Here is a 21,466-nt window from a genome sequence, read left to right on the forward strand (position 1 = left end):
GCCATTGTGTTCACACTGTTGCATTTTGGGGCTGTTTAAATGCAGTGCTGCTGATTACCACCTGCTTTGAGACAGTGGTAATTAGCGACTCCTAAATACCGAAAAATGGAAAATTCAGGATTACCGAATTTTGGTACATCGATTTGCGAGTTTTTAAGGGTTTCTTATTTAGCGATTCGGTATTTGGTGTTTAGGTGTCTGTAATCGCTAATTAAGGAATCGGTAACTGGTTTCCCTTATTCTTACTGATTCCTTATTTGCGATGGCGTTTGGTGTTACCTACATTGTACATGGCCAAATACTGGTTGGTAACGCAGAAATTCTCAGAATTTTTGCGTTACCGACCGGTATTTAGCCACCTACATCTGGCCATAGCATAAGTAAAAATGGTCTCTGATGGATTTTATAGTGGCTGCTATTGCTTCCCACTCACTTAATATGTGGTGGTAGGTCACACAGCTTCCCAACAGAACGTACTAAAATCCTAAATCTATTCTATAAATATCTTAACACAGATGATTCTTTACTTAGGCATTCCTTAGTCATCCTACTTCACCCGCATTATAAGAGTTGTCAAGGGGTTCGAACGATACAAAAGATCAGAAGTAGTTGGGTATTATTATTTTATTAAATGCTCAAATGCTTGTTGTTGGTAAAATGGTAAAATTCATTTTGAAGATACTCAGCCAAAATAAAATTCATCCTTCAAAGGAAGTTCTGATGAGTACAAACACCACTGAAAACATGTACGTCGTAAAATAACTATAGATTATATATCACAATATTTTATCACAATGATTTGGCAATTGTACAAACAAAATCTTAATGCAAAATATTGCAATGGTACTGTGTAACATTTACTTGATAACAACAAGATTAGTGTGCTACCAAACCATGCCGATGTGGCTGGAACTAAAGTGCACATATTTTTAGGTATACCATATTCTAGATTAATACTTAAAATCTTAAAATAATAAAAATACTAATGAGTAGTTGTCATAAACAGACTGTTAATCTCAAGAACAAATGACCGCTAAATAAGGCAAGTACTTGTTACTATTTGTTGGAGTCCCTAAAAAACAGTTTATAATCCAGACAACGGTCACTTTCACATTACATCTCTGGCAATGTTGATTGCAGTATCTTGTTTGTTGTTCCATCTAAACCTAAAAAAAAAGCATACATTAGGAATATTAAATATGCTATTGGTATTTATGTTTGATAAGTATAATTACAGTAGCAGGCAACACCCATGCTCAAAGCAGTGGAAGTAAGCACAAGTCTAATTTGAAAGAAAGTTGAGCATAGTATTAGAATCTCTCTCCTATTAACCTATCTGTGTGTGGTCCAAGAGTGAAATGTATGTTTCTTTTTGTACATTTGGAGCTAAAACACATTATATAATATATTTTCAACCAAGATCCAAAATAACTCAGCAAAGTAATTATTTATTTAGTCACCTTTTGATCTTTACGTAAGCTCATGTGATAGAGGCACAAGGAGGGAAAAAAGTGATTTAGGATTAACTTTTATGGTGTTGCGAATATTTAATATTTTTTGACAAAAATTGAAGCAGCACCACAATTTTTGCAAGGAGGCGTAGTAGAGTTTTCAGGAATCAGAAGCTGAAGACTATATTACAAGCTTTCAGGAATAGGAGACAAGAACTTCTGAAATATTTTGATTGATTGGTTATTTCAATTACCATTACAGTATTTTAAATATTTTTGGCTTTTGTGGTTACATTGTGGAAGCAACTCATATGAATTTTGCAGTATGCCATGTTTGTAACAGAACTGGATACCAGAACTATTGGCTCTTTAAATTGTCTGGGTTCTGAAAATCATGGTCTGTTATTTTATGATTTTTGTTTTAAAAGAAGCAGTTCTGTTGAGCTGGGGCTTGGGACGTCTGAAGTGGCAAATGTATGAAACTGCTTGTGTCCTGAAAGTAAGAGCTGCTCATTCTTAGCAGCTTCATAATGTCTTCCTCTAGAGGTTCATCTTCTTGGGGTGAGCCCAAACTTGAGCAGGTGTGAGCTGTTGTAACCCCAACAACGACTTTAATGGTAGACTGATAGCTTCCGTTTATGGTAAATAAAGGGTGTAAATTATGTCCACTTCATGAGTTATGCATTTATCATATTGGCCACTGTCCCTGCTTCCTTACTGCAATGCACTCAAAAAACCTGGCGCCCCTATATACAACCAAAGAATGAAGAATACCCAGAACGAACAATTAATGAAGGCATTCCCTTTACTAATAATTCCAAGCAAAGACTTGGACAATTTAAAGACAGGACTGTCAGTCTTTGACAAACCCGAATGCATTTACTATGGAAGTAGTTGCAAACACAAAAATCATCAAGTTTTATTATCAATCATAATCTTTCCTTTAGAATCCCGACAAATAACTTCTCTGTTTGGGATTAGTTATCCGTCCTACACTTAAGAAAAGGCACAGCTTCCCAAAGCAAACTTCAGTGTTAAGTTTCAAGCCTCAGTGGCCTGAATGGTGGCAGCATCCAGTATAACTCATGTCCCTATCCTCACCGAATTCCACTGAAGTATGTCCTGCACCCTGCTCCGAATTTCATAGAAGCCTTATGCTATAAACAATCTGTATCACCTTTGATGTGTAATTGCATGTAAATACTTGATTTATATTCAATTTAAAAACAAACAAGTAATATTACTCTGTAAAATACATACCTCATCCGTTGTTAGCTGAAGTGAAAATAATCCACACCTTCTTTTAAATTCAGTGATTGCAAGTTCTCTTCAAAATTTCCATTCGTCAAATCCTAAGGGAAATTACACCACGTCACATCTTTAAAGCGCTCCTACACCTGTTGAATATTTTATGGCTGTGCAGGTTATTAAAATATTGTAAAAGTATTATTATTTGATCTAGTAAAATAAGTAGACAAAATGCTTACCTTAATGCATTACATCCAACTATAAAACTAAGGGCCTAATTTACAGACAGTTCTCTGGTTATCAGGGTGGCGGAGGTCACAGTGGTCCCCTTCAGGGTACAAAAGGTTTGGTGACAGACACCATCTCTTTTGAGAGCCATTCATCAAACTTTTACAAAGTGTTTTTTTTTCAGAAACAATCTCCCAAACTCTGATCTTGCTTCTGACAAACAAAAAAATAATGACCCACACACCCTGAGAGTTTACTTTCAGGGTGGGGTGAGTGCTCATTATGTGGGGTTTTTTCCAGTCCGTTATCACCAGGTTTTACCTTTTGGTGATGGACAGAAAAATGGACAATACACTGTTCACCCTAAACTGGGGGTGGTCTAATGCCCTTCTTTCAATGGTCCCTATTATTTAAGGCCATCAAAGGAAGTTTTCCATCAAAGGAGCCAATTGGCGCGCCATCAACAGAAAGCTTAAAGACCACCCAAATTTAAAAGAGGCTGGCGGACTGAGAGATTGGTTGACGAGGTACTCCATGATTTCTGCAGCAAACAGCAAAACTACCAGGAGCTGCTCGCAGGCACACTCCACGGAATGACAATCTCTAACTCCCGCCCAATTCAATATTTGATCGCTCCACGCCAACTTTCCACAAGGAGCATGATGATCTGGCAAACAACTCTGGTGGCATAGAGCTTAACCAGAACAATACATGGGTTTTCCTCTTTCATAACCAACATATACAAATGAGCAATATATATTTATAGCCAATATATACAGTGCTCAATATATGCTTCATAACATGCTTACAAATGCTAACGTAAGTTTTTTACACAAAAAGGGGAAAAAGGGTGAAACTAACAAACATATTGAAACTAAATTTATATTTGAAAAACTAACCAAACAAGTAAAATACAAACAAATAAGAATAATAACAAAGACATACGAAAAACGGTACCCTAGCTATACTCCTTCTTGAAAGAGAAAGGATGATTTGTCTGTACATTCCTCCTTATTACAAAAGGAGGATTTATCTGTAAATCACAGGAATCATAGGTTCGCAGGTTGAGACATCATATGACCAGACTCATGTGGCTTTTGAGAACAAGACCCTTGTCCCAGATTTTCTTGCCCCCAACAACTGTTTAAGCTCTGTTTTGGTTGGGTAACATTTTAACCACTTTGACGAACATCAACATGCACTGCTTCGTATTTTGGCTACCATAACTGGTTGCAAGAACTTGGTGTCTCTCTTCTTAATAAACATGGATTTTTTTTATACGTACATGGTCCCCAACAGTGAGTGGTTTAACACACACGCTCTTTTTGTCATCATAGTACTCTTTTTGCTTCTGTTGAGCAGTAGTAACAATTGAGCGCACAACCGTGTTTAACTCCTCAAAAAATAAAACATTTTCTAGCCATCTCAACACTCAAGCAGGTCTAAATTGGGTCATAGGTTTCCTACCTTTTTTGTAACTCAAAGGGGTAAACATTTGTCGATGAATGTGGCATTGTCCTGTAAAACCACAGCATATTTTGAACAGCTGTGGGCAGCACACATATGTTCAACAGAACTCATTGCACACACTACCAAAACACGTTTAAGACGCTCAAAGAAACCATTAGTTTGGGGGGTTGTAGAGAACTCTTGAAATGTTTTATACTACTAGCCTTTAGGAACTCTTCTACATCTGATGAGACAAATTGAACCCCACTGTCCAATACAAGAACCTCTGGGAACCTTTCTTGCACAAATACATCCTTCAGAAACTTTAACACAGCTCTAGAATCAGGTTCCCACACAAATTTGACTTAAGGCCACTTGGCATAATAATCAATGAGTACAAAGGTATATAGTGAGTGGGAAGGAAGCAAATTGAACGGCTTCACTAAATCAATACCTAATTTTGGCCATGGACCAGCAGGCACTTAATGGGTATTAAAGGAAGGCTGGCTGTCTTCAGAAACTTGTCACTAGTAGAGCACATGACACCGTGCGTTTTGTAAGTGTGGCCCCTAAATGACCCTGTGAGCTTTTTCTAGTATCTCTTGAGGAATTAACTTATCAGATCTCATCACTAACCCATCTTCTAGAGATAACTCCTCAGACACTTTACTAAATGGTTGGATCTTAGGGTGCAGCGTTCTCTCTTTAGGCCAAGCCTCCTTTATGTACTTAGATACTAATTTGAGATCAACATCTTCACCAGTGGCAGCCTTCCATTTCATTTCAGAAAATGGACAGACTTTTTCAACCTCCGCAGCATCAACTACACAACTTTCATCATCAGAATCATCGGGGCATATTATTAAGGGGGTTTATCTTCGCTTTTTTGGCTTTAAAAGCCAAGAAAGCGGAGATAAAATGATCTCCCTATTACCTAGCTGTCGCTAACACCAGTTAGCGACAGCTAGTAGGAGATAGCGACCATCTTGGGCCCCACTTTGCATGTCAGTGATATTTATCACTAATGACATGCAAAGTGGGCGTGCCAAGAGGTTAGCGACTGGAAACAGTCGCTAACATCGCTATCTCCTATTACCAACTTCCAAAAGCTAACACCTGCCTTGAGCAGTTCTTAGCCATGTTATCCAATGGGAGGTGGATAACATGGCTAAGAGCATTAGCTCGGTAATGCATGAATATCCCTGACTTTTCAGCGATATTCATGCATTGCGGACGATTTTTATCGCATTTGCGATAAACCTTGGTAATACCAAGGTTTATCTGCGATAAAAATCGCTGCAGCTCTGCGGTAAATTTTTGTCTCTAACCAAGCAATAGCGATAATTATCGCTATTGCTTGGTAATATGCCCCATCATTCTTATGGACACTTCTCTTGCTAGGAAAACGTGATAGGTAATCTGCTCTAATGTTTCTTACCTAGGGATGTGCTCTACATCAAATTGGAGTGGACATACTGAGTTTTCCTTGATGAAACCCTTGATGTTCAACCCTTTAACTTCACATAGATTTTAACTTGACTATGTCTCCCTTTGAACATTAGTATATTTTCAAAATACCAGCAACTCAATTCTGCATCCTTTGTAGGACACTGGGGATCGGTCTGGGGCCAATAGCAATTTGTTTTCCCAGGTGTGTTGAAACAGCTCCTGAGTGATCATGGTGATTCCGGCACCAAAATCAACTAGCGATCATCACATTTTGTCTCCAACCTGAATATTTATATATGGGTCTACACACTCATCCGGATCACCATATTTCACATAAAACCACCATGAGAAGCATATCCTGAACTTCACTGATCAGGTCCCCATCATCGCTCTCCTTATCTTCAGTCACCACGATTACTTTCCCACTGCTCCGTTTGACACTTTGGCACACCTTTGCAAAATGTCCTCTTTTGCTACAGAGTGTACATTTTTCACTGACACTATAAGATGATGGACAGAGTGCTAAAACCTTTTAGAGACACACCTTCCGGTCAAAGGTCTGAGTTGAATCCATCATCGTTCTTCTGCTCACTAAACCACCCCAGTTTGGGCCCAGCTATGCTTGTTTACGGTTCTAGGGAGGACCTGGCTTGTCAGTTTGGGCTGGACTGTACCAATGGGGAGCAGGGTCAAGACTGATTTAAATTTGGCTGGGTCCAAACTGGGGTGACATGTTGAGCAAAAGAACAATGGATGTAACCGAGATCTGGGGGTGAGTGTCTGAAAGGTTTCAGCACTCCTTTCATCATGTTGTGTTAGATATGTTTTCCCTAAATGGCCAAGGGCATTCCCATACGTGGGTCCCTTGCTCCCTGTGCCACTGGATTCCAGCTAGCCCGGCTGATGCAGAGTAATACCCTAAACCCGGTCCTGGGATGCTTGTTTTCTGGTCCAGAGAGGACCTGGCCTAACAGTTCGGGCTGGACTTTACCTTTGGGGAGCAGGATCCAGACTGATTTGCTTATGGCTGGGCTTCTGGTTAGTGCAGCTTAAAATCTTTCACAGAGCTTACGTTACCAGAACACAAATACATAAAATTGCTCAGATTGCCAATGACAGATGTCTGCATGACTGCGCTGAGATAGGATCCCTGCTCCATACACTCTGTGTCCCAAGACACAGCAGTTCTGGGAGGGGACAGAGGCATCTGTCCCGAGCACTGGACACTGCCATAAAGATTAGACTGCACGTGGCACTGCTGGGTATATGGCGTTACCAAACATTCACAATTACCATTTCCTATTTTTAAACGCAGCCTTGATGGTGGCAAAGCAGGACGCAAGCCCACTGTGAGGCTGTAGGGCCCTCCCTTACCCCAGGGTGGACTGGTGGGCCTGGAATTCTGATTCATGCAGACAGGCTTAGCAGTTGCTCTACAAGGTCACAGGGTGTCCAAGGCAATTTAACAGGATCAATGGCGAGACTTCAGGGCTTCCACCTGAGATGTGCTGGGACCCGGGAGGCCCTTGCCTGGGCAAAAGGGGAGATGACAAGCCTGTACAAGAAATAACAGAGGCTTAAGGATGGGTCTCATATGGCTCTTTACAGCTGGGGATATGGATGTCTACATTTTTGGGGTGCTACATGGAATTAACATGCCCTGTCAACCTCGTATAGTTTGTGAATCTTTTAACTAAAAGTATGCCAATTTCTTCCCATTTTTTTTGTTGCTTTACACTATGTCTTATAGTGATACAAACCACAGTATGAAGATTTTCAAAAATATATTTACAATCAGATTTCTAGACCTTTGTAAAATTGACTGCATAGCGGCTAGAATTCACTTGTACACTGTAGGAATGCTGAGATTATCTTGTCTAAGCACAATGCTGGCACTAACGTCTGGTGTTTGCCTGAATAATTGGGTTGACCTGCCTTCTATGAGGTTATGGGGACTGTTGCGGATAGCCTTGTTCGATCTCTGCTCTCTGGAGTTAACTGCTAATGATTGGCCTGGCTTGGCAGGTCGGGCTGGACTGTTCTCATGGGGCACAGGGTCAAGACTGATTTTCATATGGCTGGGTTCAAACTGGAATGGCATGGTGAGCAAAAAAACGATGGATTTAGGCCCAGATCTCTGTACTGGGGTGAATGTATGACATTGTTCTGCATTCTGTCCATCAACTGTTGTTTTTGCATTTGTCACCCCGAGTGGGACGGGTATGCTCAGACGTGAGTCTTGTGCTCCCCATGCCACTGGAATCAAGCTATCCTGACTGATGAGGGCTGAAAGCCCGAAACCGGTCCTAGGTTGCTTGTTTACAGTCCAGGGAGGACCTGGCTTGGCAGTTCGGGCTGGTCTGTTCCCATGGGGCACAGGGTCAAGACTGATTTGCATATGGCTGGGTACAAACTGGAATGGCACGGTGAGCACAAAAACTATGGATTTAGGCCCAGATCTCTGTACTGGGGTAAATGTATGACATTGTTCTGCATCCTGTACATCAACTGTTGTTTTTGCATTTGTCACCCCGAGTGGGACGGGTATGCTCAGACGTGAGTCCCGTACTCCCCATGCCACTAGAATCAAGCTATCCTGGCTGATGAGGGCTGAAAGCCCGAAACCGGTCCTTGGATGCTTGTTTACAGTCCAGGGAGGACCTGGCTTGGCAGTTCGGGCTGGACTGTTGATACAAAAAAGGGGGGTTGCTGCACTGTTCCTGTAGAGAGATAGGGAAGTAGGGGAAGTTTTACCTGGCGTGACTAAGGGTGTTCCAATGATACCCTGGGGCATCCATTATGTTGGATGTAGTTGCCTCACACACCCAGAAGGGTGTCATGCTTCATCATTGGCGGTTGCTCCTCGTCGGGGAGGCGGTGCAACCCCCGACGGGCTCACCTCAAAGAGTGGCTCTTTGGCGGAGATCTTTTTATCCAACAGCCTTATGGTGAGGTGGGGGTGTGTGGGCAGGGTGGTGTACTCCTGTGGTAAGATAGTTAAAATGTAGCAAGGGGTACCGGAATTGACTTTATTCTGGGGGTCCCCTGGCTGCAAATAAAAGGTGGGGCTAGCTTGCTAGGTGTCAACAGGTTAGGTCGAGTGACCCTAGAAGAGGCTAGAAGTGAATGTGGTCGACATGTTTCTCGCAAAGGGTTATTCACCCGCGATTCTTCAGGACCTTAAGAAAGTGAAAAGTAATAATAACAACAACATGCTAGTGTCATATGTGTTGTGTTTGTTACCTCTGTGGATTCTCCTATGCCTATACATAGAGAAGAGATAAGGAAACAAAAGTTATTATATTCAGTACAGATATGCAAGTCACAACATTGCCAGGGAAAGTAAAAATACTGACATGCTGGTGGTAATGGGAGTGATTTTACACAACCACCGCATGCCATGTGTATTGAGCGTGCAATGTACAGGGTGAGGAGCACACGCAATAACTGAATCTGTGACAGGGACTGTGATTGGTGAAGGTCATGGCTAAAAACATTGGTTTTAAAATTTGTTAAAATTTGTTAAAAATGCAGCAGTCTTAGAGTGATCGCCTGCCCATAGTGTGTCAAGTAATCGGCAGGACTCATGTGCAGACACCAGATGAAACAGTTGCTAAAGGCAAAAACAAACCCACACTGTGACCTGTAATACGTTTATATATATATACACATATAGTTCCCTACTCACCTACTGGTCATACACTAATGGCCACATGAGGGATCGGCGGGACAGTACATCAGGGATGAGCCCATAGGGTGTGGCTAAAGTAGGGGTAGATAAAGCGCGCCCCTGAATTATTACAAGCAGGCTAAGCAAAACCAAGTGATAGGCATGGAATGAGGGTCTAAATGCCCACCTCCTGCTTAGCGCTACCGCACTCACCTCCAGTCTCCTGTGTCCGTGTGTAGTGACCTACCCATAACCGCCGAGCTCGAGTAGATGTGTGAGCTCGGCGGCAGGGGTTATTTAAACAACACCGGTAGACCGGCGCGCCAAGTCACGTCACCGCCCACTGCGTCAGATCACATGTGAGGGGCCGGTTACGTGGCGGCCATCTTAAGATGGTGTAAAATAACGTAGTCGCCAGTGCCTTGGGTTAGTTGCAAAAACACGGCGGGGAGGGAGGGGAACAGGGGTTTTTTTTTGTTTATAGGGTTTTGTGCCTATCAATTATCTGTGCGCCTATCGTGGGTACCCCCCGGCCAGATTCGTGTAAAAATGTGGCGGCCATGATGTGAGGGGCACAAAGACTAGCTTGTCTATACAGAAAGGTTCAGATGACTGAATATGGTCCCTATCTACAGTTGGACCATTGTGCATGTGTGGTAGGGGACCGATGGCAGTGAGTAAGTCAAGGTCAACGGGGGTAGTGGCACTGACAAGGGCGAGAGTGACCACAAGTTGGATAAGCTTGTAGTGAGTGCCTCTGTCAGATGTAAAGACACGGGAATGTGGGTGGTCACGGTGACAAATGGAGGGGCTCTAAAGTCTATAGTGAGTGCCAGGGAATGTCTTCGTTGAGACCCTGTTTATCAGAAGACAATCGATGCACCCATCTCTGTTCCTTGTTGAAGAGGGCTTTTGTCGGGCAGTTAGGACTGGATTCTAAAACTACCCACTTCATAGAATTTTCATCATGGTTGAACTCCACATAATGTTTACACATTTTTGCGTGGGTCTTTTTGCAGCGAAAATTGCTGCGATGTTCGATGATGCGAGTCTTGATGGGACGGGTTGTCATCCCTATGTACTGTAAGCCACAAGGGCACATGAGCATATATATACAGTGTGATGTGTTGCAATTTGTGTGTTGTCTGAGCTCCCATTTGAAGGTCTCGGAGAGTTGTATGGTCTTAAGTGTCAAGGTATATCTGCAGACCCCACACATGCCACAAGGGTAATGGCCCGTCACGGGGGTAGATGCCATAAGGTTAGTTGGGTTTCTTTCCTCGCATTCTTTGGTCTGGTGCTGATTAGGATGTCTTTCAGATTTTGTGACCTCTTGAAGGCGAACCTTGGTTCTTCTAGGACCAGGTCTCCTGTGTTGAGTATGCCCCAGTGATGTTTGATCGTGTTCCTGATTTTATTGGACAATGGGGTAAATGTGGTCACACAGGTGATCGGTTGGTTCTCAACCGGGACTCTTTCCCGCCATTCAAGAAGGGCTTCTCGGTTATTATTTCTGGCCCGTTTCCTAGCTTTGAGAACATCACTCTTAGGATAGCCCCTGTCTAGTAGGTTCCTTGAGAGAATTCCGGATTCCTTCTTGTAATCAGACACAGCACTACAATTGCGCCTGATTCGTAAGAATTGGCCAAAGGGCAGGTTGGTACGCAAAGCCCTCGGATGGTGACTCTTGTAGTGTAGTAGGCTGTTACGGTCTGTGGGTTTACGGTACATGGTGGTGCTTATGGATCCTGCTTCTAGTCTGATAGTTAAATCAAGGAAAGCAATTTCATAGGGTGAGGAGGCCATGGTGAAATGTAGGTGAGGGTTTAGTGTGTTGACCCATACCAAAAAACCTTTGTGTGAAGTCAGTGGGCCTCTCCACAAGATCAGGATGTCATCAATGTAGCGTTTCCACATTTTGATGTTATCCCGGAAGGGATTTGACTCATGGTGTATATGTGTACCCTCAAATTTAGCCATATACAGACAGGCCACCGAGGGGGCAAAAGTACTGCCCATAGAGGTACCTTGGGTCTGGTGGTAGAACTTGCCTCTGTATTCGAAATAGTTTTCCGTCAAGGCTAAAGTGGCGCACTCCATGATGAAGGTTTGGGGAGTGTTAGAGTTCCAAGGCTCTTGACCCAGTCTTTCCTCAATTACCTCTAGAGTGGCCCTCTGGGGGATGTTCGTATTAAGGGCTTCAACATCTAAGGTAATCAAAAGGTCAATCTCTCCTGTGTCCTGGATTATATCCAGTATTCGTAGAACATCCGTGATGTCTTGAATGTATGAGGGAATGCTTTTCACAAGGGGTTGAAGGAAATGGTCACAAAATTGTGAGAGGGGCTCCAATACAGAGTCTATCCCTGAGACTATTGGTCTCCCTGGTACTGGCCTAGTAGCTTTATGGATCTTGGGCAAGATATAGAAATATGGTACCCTAGGGTCCTTTTTTATGAGAAAGTCTGCCTCCTTTCTGGTGATCCATTGATCACATTCAGCGCTAGTGCTGGACTGTTCCCATGGGGCACTGGGGTACTGATTTGCATATGACTGGGTTCATACTGGAATGGCATGGTGAGCGAAAAAACAATAGATTTAGGTCCAGATCTCTGTACTGGGGTAAATGTATGACATTGCTCTGCATCCTGTCCATCAACAGTTGCTTTTGCATTTGTAACCCCGAGTGCGACGGGTATGCTCAGACGTGAGTCCGGTGCTCCCCATGCCACTGGATGGAATCAAGCTATCCTGGCTGATGAGAGCTGAAAGCCAGAAACCGGTCCTAGGATGCTTGCTTCCAGTCCAAGAAGAACCTGGCTTGGCAGTTCGGGCTGGACTGTTCCCATGGGGCACAGGGTCAAGAGAGATTTGCATATCGCTGGGTTCAAACTGGAATGGCATGGTGAGCAAAAAAAATATGGATTTAGGCCCAGATCTCTGTACTGGGGTGAATGTATGACATTGTTCTGCATTCTGTCCATCAACTGTTGTTTTTGCACCAGTCATTATGCCACCTTGCCCCCAACTCATGCTCACAATTTCACACTGAGCTGTTAACCTCATGGTAAGGTCATACACATTGGCAGCATTGCCCAAGCCACCTCAAATTAGTTGTGAGCCAATACAGGCTCTTCGGCATCTTCAGAAGTACTCCTCTTTCAACCCTCAAAAATCTGGATTCACAGCATTGTTAGAAATCAAGGGCAGTATATATAGGATCTCCAATTGTATCCCTGTCCATCTTTGCCTTGAGCTTGTGTGCCCCATGGCTAAATGTATAGATGGGAGGAGCAGCTGCCTGTAGTTTGAGAGTAGACAATTCCAGAGAAAGATCCTTTTGCTCTCCTGGGGGTTTACTGGGCCTAGTATCAATCTAGAAGATTACTTTTAATTTTAGTCTCTTGACATGCCCACTTTCTGCTACCAGACAGAAACGCACTCTTCCTCCCTCATGTGCAAGTGGGCACCCACAAACACATACGCACATATTTAAGCTCTTTCTCTCTGAACATTGGAATACCAACCACATGAAACAGCGCTCACAATAATGAAGCTTCTGGGTGCCATACTAATTGTTGAAGACACTATACAAATGCTAGAAGTATAAACTTATATGTCTCTGTAAGGTAATAAGCATAAAAATAAGAGGAAGGGAGGCGTGGCCAAGATGGCAACCTGGTGAGACGCGCTTTTTCATCTCTCTGCTCTCGCCCAGGCAGGCCGCAGCCACAGCCTATGTATGTGGGGACCATCAAAGACAGCACTTCCCACCTGACTCCCCTCTGAGTGCTAGAGGGGTTTGGGGGGTTTGTCCGGCCCCCTTGCTCGTTGATATCGGCTGAGTGGAAGGGGCGCCCAGCGATCGCAGATATCTGCCCACTGGTGAAAGACGCCGCCTGGCCATGGTAGTGAGATTGTTGTGGAGGAGACAAAGAGAGCAGCACTCTGAATGGCCCCAGCATGGCATTGTGAGCGCTGGGGGCGGGCCGGTTAGCAGTGGAGCCGGAACGGAGTGGAGCAGCTCTCTGGAAATTTCCCTGCACTGCCACCAGTGAGGAAGGAGGCTGAGACGGAGGCCTTGTGCTGTAGTCTGACCGGCCCGGAGGGAGCAGCGAGGCCCTGGGGATTTCGGCCTCTGTGGGGGTCCCCCCTACTCTGGAAGCAACAGATTAAGGAACAGTAGAGGTGAGGAGCGGCTACGGCGGGGGCCTGAGGTGACCCACTGAGTTGTGCCGCACTGCAGAGAGAGGCGGGGGATCCTGGCCTGGTCACGGAGACCAGAGTGGGACATCCACAGCTAGTATCAGAGATCAGGGGCTGGGCTGGTCCTGCATTCTTTCCCTCCTCCCCTCAGTGCCGCACACACTGCAGCGACCACGTTGGCTAGATCGAGCGCACATGAGCAGACCTAAAACCCTCTATCATAGGCAGCCGGGGCCCCTCTCACTGTGACTCTGGTGGGGCCCACGAGAGGGCATCAAGAGGCCCAGGTCAGCGACGGGGTGAGAGCCCTGGGGAGACAGCTCAAAAGAGGCAGTGTATAGTGTCCTTATCGGAAGCTGTGCCAGCTTCTCTGATGATGTTCTACGGCTCATGCACTCTTCTCTTATTCTAATGTCGAATGTAGTTATGACAGAATGTTTAGCCTCAAACTCTGAGTCAGTTGTTGCTGCACTTTGAAGGATGAGGTCTCTTACTCTGAAGATACAATAAAGATCTTCTATGAATTACAACCCTGCTGACCTGCTGTTCATTTCATCGACCCCTCTTCATTTTGGCGACGAGGTTGGGATGTCTTATGTGACGTGGCTGGAGTAGACGTTTTAACCTCTTTAACTTCTGTTGTACTCTTTTTTTCATCAACATTCTTTTTGCGAATGGTTTCTGCACAGGTATTAGAATGCTCATGCAACTTCAAGGCAGTTATAACTTCTTGAAGTGAAGGGCTGTCCTTTTGCCACAAGCTATCTTTGGCTTTTTCCAGAGAAGAACCTAGCATGAGCTGATCTCTGAGTCGCTCATCTAAGCTCCCTCCAAAAGAGCAAGTTGAAGCAAGCTTGCGAAGAGATGTGACGTATTGTTCTACTGTTTCATCCTGCCTTTGTACTCTCTTTCCGAAGTGAAACCGCTCTAAGACCATGCTCATTTTCGGAAGATAATGTAAATCCATTTTTTGTTGCTGCACTTTGAAGGATGAGGTCTCTTACTTAGAGGATACAATAAAGATATTTTATGAATTATAACCCTGCTGACCTGCTGTTCATTTCATCGACCCCTCTTCACAGTGCCCTTTGAGCTGGGGACCCCTCCTCCCACTTTATCCCCTACCGGAGAAGGGCAGTAAGCCCTGTGGTGTGGGCCTGGCAATCGCGGCCGGACTGAGGCCCATCCACTGCTGGCTGGCGACGCCTGGTTCGCCCCCGCCCTGGAGCATAAGCAGGTGATTTGGATCCCAGAAAAACGTGTGGCCCCTTGAGCCTATCCCCTACGAGCCGCCTTGATCTTTGAGGAGCACAAATTCGGGAATGGCCACCGGTAAAGAGAGAAAAGACAGATTGGTTAAAGATATTCTCCTCAAGACACCCAGCTCGCTGGATGAGGGCCCCACTCCCCAGAAGAACACAGAAGACAGGGAACAGGTGGATGAAGCAGAGGCCCCAACCAGCTGCACTTTTCCTGAATCCCAATTCTCTTCTCCACACTCTCTCAATGAAGAGGGAGTTGTCAGTCGACCTGAGGGAGGTTCACCAAGATCTGGACTCACTGGGAGACAGGATCAACACCATAGAGGAGCATAAGACTACCAGGGACAAGGAGATTGAGAGGCTCCTGCAGGAGATCTTTTGGCTGCGCGAACAACATCTGGATCTTCAGGCCCACATGGAGGACTTGGAAAACCAGCCCTGGCGTAACAACATACAGATTCGGGGCATAGCGACCGGGGTGGAGGACACAAATATAGAGGCCTTGGTTGTCGATCTTTTTTGTGCACTCCTAGGGGAACCTCCGGACTTACGAGTCAAATTAGATCGCACAAGTAGAGTGGGTCCCGGCAGGCGGCTCCGGTCCTGCCAGCTGATATCCTAACATGCGTTCAGGATGTTCAGCTGAAGGAGCACATACTCAGCGCGGTGAGAGACATCCTGCACTTCAGTTCATAGGCCTAAAACCTACACTATATTAAGATTTAGCTGCCTCCATGTTACAGAAACACAGACACTATGGCCAAAGGAAGACAGGTGGTTCTGGCGTTGCTGGCCGGGGACCCCCCTGACCCTCGCATTCCTAAGGTGCAGGGGAAGGCAGCGGACAAACAGATGGTTCCCATTGTCGGTTTCCTTTGAGGAACGTCTGGGGCTGGGCTTGGGTGGGGAGATGTTGGCCACTTGTACCCCCTATCAGTTTCCCTTGGGCTATGTCGCTCCAGACTTCAACCAAACACAGGTGGACTATCTTTTGTTTTGCTCACAGACCACGCTGCATTAACTCTCACATTAGCAATCCCCCCAGCAAGTAGACCACCATATTTCTAGTGGCTGCATGATACAATCCTACACCGCCCGGCCATGGTACAGCGGCCCGTACAGAGTCTGGAGGAATTATTGACGTTCAATGATACTCCTGACACCTCAATTACTACCTTATGGGAAACACTCAAACTAGTCGCGAGAGGGGAACTTATTGCAATTGCCTCAGGGGACAACAAGCTCCGTATGGAGATGAGAGAGGGCCTTTCCAAACTGGTGCAAGAGTTGGTGCGTATTCATAAGCAAACGGGGGCGCCCTGGGTATGGCGGCAGTTGGAGGTGGCGCGCTCACAGCTTTCCGGCCTCAACCTGCACAGAGCAGAATATGCAGCCTTACATTTGCGAAGTTCATTCTATCTTGGGGGCACAGATGCAGACGCCTCCTAGCTAATAAGTTATGAGTTCAGCACCAGGCGGCCACCATTAATAAAGTGCTGGATGCCTCTGTTACTGAGTGCTCAAATTACGCAGACATTTTCTGTGTTTTGTGACTTCTATGCTGAACTCTATACAGCCCAATACCTTCCAGAGCAGGCAACACTGAACTACCTACAAGGGATAACTCACTCTAAATTACCTCCAGAACAGGCATCCAGCTTGGACAGCCCAATCGAGAAGGTAATATCAGCCATAGCCCGACTTAAACACCTCAAATCCTGTGGCCCAGACGGATTGTCTGCCAATTTCTATAAGACTTTCTGCGCAATCTTAGCACCTATTTTAACTAGACTTTTTAACGCAATAGGCGACACCTCCGACATCCCTCCCTCAATGCTTTTGGCTTCTGCGGTTGTGCTCCCAAAGCCTAGCAAGGACAGCCGACTTTTCGCCTCATACCAGCCAAAATCACTTTTAAACATAGAACTAAAGCTTTTCACAGGAATTTTGGCAGCTAGATTAGGACCGATGATGCCAGGAATGTGGTGACAATACACATTACTCCATCTCACTGTGAAGGACCAGCATCAGAGGGTGGAGCGAGCGGTGTTGTGGGTCGACGCTGATAAAGCTTTTGACCGGGTGCATTGGACATACCTGGCAGCCACAATCACACAGTTTGGAATAGGGGAACGCTTTTGTGAATGGGTTCTCAGCAGCTATGGGGTTTTCATTGTCACGTGCCCTATTGTATAAGTGATTTCTGATATAGCTGATGATTAACACTTGAAACAGAGAAGGTTTGGGTCCTATCACTACCTGGCCTGGACCACTGTAATTTAGGAAACATGGGAATGACCAAATAGGTTATTTGAACAATTTTGTGCAATACCTAGCCAATAAATCCTAAGTATGCATAATTTATTTTTGCATTATTTTAAATTTCAACACGTTATACATGAAAGCATTTCATCATGTTGTTACAAGAGACACAACTAGAACACATTTGTCGCCAACATACATATAAATCAAAACTCAAAATACTCAATAAATACATATACAAAACATAAACACCATATGAAGTGTTAATTGCCTCCAAAATTCTTCAGAGAACACCAGTCCTTAAGTAACAAAAGAAAACACAGGCAGACAAATCCTAATTCAAAAGGTCCTGTCTGTTTACTGGGCTGAAGACTGATCTATGTTAAAGGGGTCGTTACACCAGGGGAATAATTTCTTTAAAAGCTCCCAGCAGTGCCCCGCAAATGTTCTAGCTTCAGCTCAGAGTCAACGCGTTTCAAACCCTGACTTGTTCTAGGGTTCTCCTCAGGACATGGACTGGAAGTGGCCTTGACTGGGAAACATAAAAACAAAAAGAGGGACTTGGTGTCTATAGTTAAGAGAACCTTGTATTAAAAAAACTGTTAACTATTTAGGTCCACTGGGCACCTTTTTGTACCTGCAATAGTTCGAGTCTTCAATGTAGTGTAGAATTTTCATAGTAAAAAGCCGTAGAAGTTCTGTAAAAAAATAAACACATGGTGGGGAGGAGGGAGCTAGGGCACGTCCTGAAATTGCCTCACCAAGCGTGTGTGTGTGTAACAAAGGAAATGTAGTTCTTCCGAGATTGCTGTCTAATTGTGGTTGGTCCCCGTGATGGGATTTCAAAGAGTTATTTATGAAAAGAGTCCCCCATGGTTACCTATTCCGTTAATGATGCGCGGCGTTTATGCGGCCGTTGTGTCACACAGAGATGTGGAAGGAACTAAGACAATAGTGTTACATTTGTGGGGGACACCTTCAAAGACGTTTTACCGCCGCACGAGGCGCGTCCGAACCTCAGCGCCTGTGCCGTGTTGGTGTTTCTTAACAATGTTATCCATTTAACCTGCCCATAACACTTGCCTCAGTCTCCTGGAACGTATCTGCAGCTCGATGAGCGCGCTGCATGAATGAAGTATTTGAGAGAGAGCTTGTGGTAAGAAGCGGACTGGATTTCAAGCCGCATTGAATTCTGGGCACTGTAGTCAGTTTCACAGGCTGCTTAATTCCGACAGTTTGTTGAGACCTCTTATTGCTGTGTCAAACTTCATTATCAGAAATGCCTCCTTTTGCAACAGCCGAAGGGCTGGATCACCGCCTCTTGCTGATGGTTTTATTATTGCCAAGATTGTCCATTTAAAATCGTTAGCGATATGGTTCATTTGTATGAAGTGATTCACGAGTGGGGTAGTCATTATTTTAATCTTGATACGTGAACAGTGTTGAATTATCCTTTGTCGTGCCTCCTGGGATGTTTTTCCCACGTACAGCTTTTGGCAAGGGCAGATGATCCCATAAACCACATACCTCGACTTAAGTTAGTGAATTAATTGTGGCGCCAACATTTCTTGCTATCTGGGAAGAGGGTTCCCTCAATTGTTGATCCGCAGGCTGAACAAGTCCCACATTCCCACATAGCTGATGATTAAGGCACTGTTTGGAGTATATAGTAAATGATACCAATAAAAAGATTTAAACCTAAAAATAAGAGGAAGGACAGACTGCCTTGATCCTGTGCTGACTATCTTTTGCTAACATACCCAAAAATGACAGACTATAGGGGCCTGGTGCCAAGACTAGAGACCCCACTACCCCAGCTTTTTGGGTGGGGTGTGCGACTCGGGTGATAGGTCTGCGACCCTTGCCTCATAGAAAAAAAAAGCATGTTTACCAGTTGGGCTCCCCCAACCTGGTTTGCCCGAAATTGTAGCTTTGTTTCAAGGAGAGAGTATTTCCTGTTTACCGCAATGTCCTAGGAGGCACTGTGATCACAAATATGCTGGGCCCTGGAGGAAAGGGCTTGTTAAACTATACCTTTCAGTGAGACTAGAGAGGTCAGCTTGGATCTAATTTTTTCTTGCTGGATCAGCTACTGCTTGAGTGGGGCAAGACTCTAACTGCCAATAGTTGAGTTTTTCAAGTGGGGGCAGCAGCGCATGGCAGAGCTTGTAAACACTTTGGAGAGAGCTGGCAAAAAGAGAATTAATTTAAAACAACTGTGAGGTAAGCAATATACTTGATATTTGGCTCAGTCTCCGATGAAGGTCAAGTGCTCCAAAACTGCAGGCAAGGAGAACATGTATTGCTAAATGTTGTATAAAGGAAAGTTCTGCGGTGGTGAGAAGATAATATTCTAATCAAACTCCAGCCTTACCCTTCCTAGCCCTTTCCGCCACACTTTGAACCAGTTCAGCACATGGTATCTGTCTGTGGCTGATGCAAAATAGGTGAGGGCGGCAAATGGCTGCATTATTCTCCCGCCCAAGTATCAGGGTATCTTATCATCTGGATTTACTGTATCTGTATGATAACATTTATTGCATTAGATCCAACTCTTGGCTCCGACATGCATGCAATACAACTTCAAGCAATTTAGTTGGGTAATTTTGCCACCTCAGCAGTACATCCTTTCACACAGCCCCGCTAAGTACCACGCATCAGGGGCTAGACTAACGCATTTTAGTGAGGCGGTACGCATTATCGCACTAAAATGCATTAGTCACGCCTTTCCAGTTCATTGACACCAAATCCGGGTGCTGCGAGGGAGAAGCTGAGGGTAACGGCGACTGTCACAGGAACTACATTAGCCTCTTCGCTGCAGGGTGTTTTCCCCCCGCTGTACGGAGGGAGGGGGCAGGGCGCGGCTTTGCTGTGCTTGTGACGAGCTCGGCTCATCATGAGGCACAGTGCAGCTGCACTCATGACGAGCGGAGCTCGTCACAACCACACCCGTTTTTAGAACGTTCAGCACAGCGAGGTAATTACCCCCGCGTGCAACGTTCCAACGGCCGTGACGAGCTCAGCTCGTCATGAGTGCAGCTGCACTGTGCCTCATGACGAGCTGAGATAGTCATGAGCACCGATGAGGTTAACAGAAGCACTGTGAGTGCTGTGCACTGCAGATGACACTCGTAATTTGTTCAATCAGGTCTCAGCATGTCAGTAATTAATTAAATGAATCAGCCTGCAACTGCTCTCACCTCGGGCCGGCATGCTGTAGCTCAGTTGACTGTATTGATTAGAAAAGAGCCGAGACCCCATGTGCTGACTCAGAGGCAGTACCGTGTCAAGTGGTCTATCTCTTACTTGCTATCCACCAGTGCCCTTACCTGAAGCTGATGTAGAGTCTGTGACACTGACCTTTTCTTTGGCAGCTGCGGGAATTCTAAATCAGATCAGGGGCATGATCTGTTTCTTTCATATTAAGTGCAACTGCCAGAGTGGGGAAACTGTCACTCTGTGGTTCTGTGATTCCGTCATTCTGAAACCGTTCAATGAAGGTCGTCGGATATAGACGATTTTGGTATCAGCGGACTGCAAATGACGAGTGCGGTATGTACGAGTGTTTTCATCATAATCGATCAATGAGAACACTACGTATTCAGGGATTTCGTTCGAACCCTCGGGCTCCATTTTGTGTGCGGCAGCCATTTTGTGTGGTTGCCCTCACATAGGCCGAGGACTATGGCCGAACGATTCTTTGGGACACTACAGCTTTAGCTGACTTCTGTGTGACCTGGCCGAACTGACTCCCTTGCCCGAGGCTGACCTCGTTGAGCCAGTTCCTTGTTAAGCAGCTGGTCAGATAGAGATCAAAGAGCAGGACATTGCTGAGTTTATGGTACATGCACACACCCTTCTATCTTGTTTCTCATCTGCTTCTGTTCCTTCCTTTATGGCTTAATTATTGATTGGGTTGAGGTCTTTTATGATGGGATTGTCCGGCCTGTTCGAACAGGAATGTTGAAATCTGCCTTGTCATTTCTGGTGGGCTGGACAACGGAAAGTGGGATTGTCCTCATGCGATATGTTTGAAATGTCACCCTTCTATTGGTCAGTTTGTATGTAATTGATGCTAGCCAGGAATGTGATTTTTAGCATAAAAGACGAAGCTCCCCTCTATGAATTTGTGCAGTCTCTAGCGAACCACCCGTGTTGTGCTTCGTAGATCTCTGTTCCTGGTTACAGCCAATAAATTTGGTCTTTGACGTCATCAAGAAGTGTCCCGTGTCTCTGTTTGC

At 45.0% G+C, this 21,466-nt stretch overlaps 1 protein-coding gene across 1 annotated transcript in view; it reads right to left on the minus strand.

The window, feature by feature from the left end:
• Nucleotides 1-609: 609 nt before the first annotated feature.
• QTGAL (queuosine-tRNA galactosyltransferase) overlaps nucleotides 610-21,466 on the minus strand; it is a 2,104,007-nt gene continuing 2,083,150 nt past the window's right edge. The window contains exons 12-13 of the mRNA XM_086930605.1: nucleotides 2,712-2,803; nucleotides 610-1,166 (exon numbers count right to left, since the gene is read on the minus strand). Of these exons, the coding sequence (XP_086786731.1) occupies nucleotides 2,723-2,803 (81 nt within the window). The 3' untranslated portion in view covers nucleotides 610-1,166; nucleotides 2,712-2,722. The remainder of the gene's footprint in view (nucleotides 1,167-2,711; nucleotides 2,804-21,466) is intronic.

Source organism: Lissotriton vulgaris, chromosome 7, assembly GCF_964263255.1.
Source record: "Lissotriton vulgaris chromosome 7, aLisVul1.2, whole genome shotgun sequence".
NCBI lineage: Eukaryota > Metazoa > Chordata > Amphibia > Caudata > Salamandridae > Lissotriton > Lissotriton vulgaris.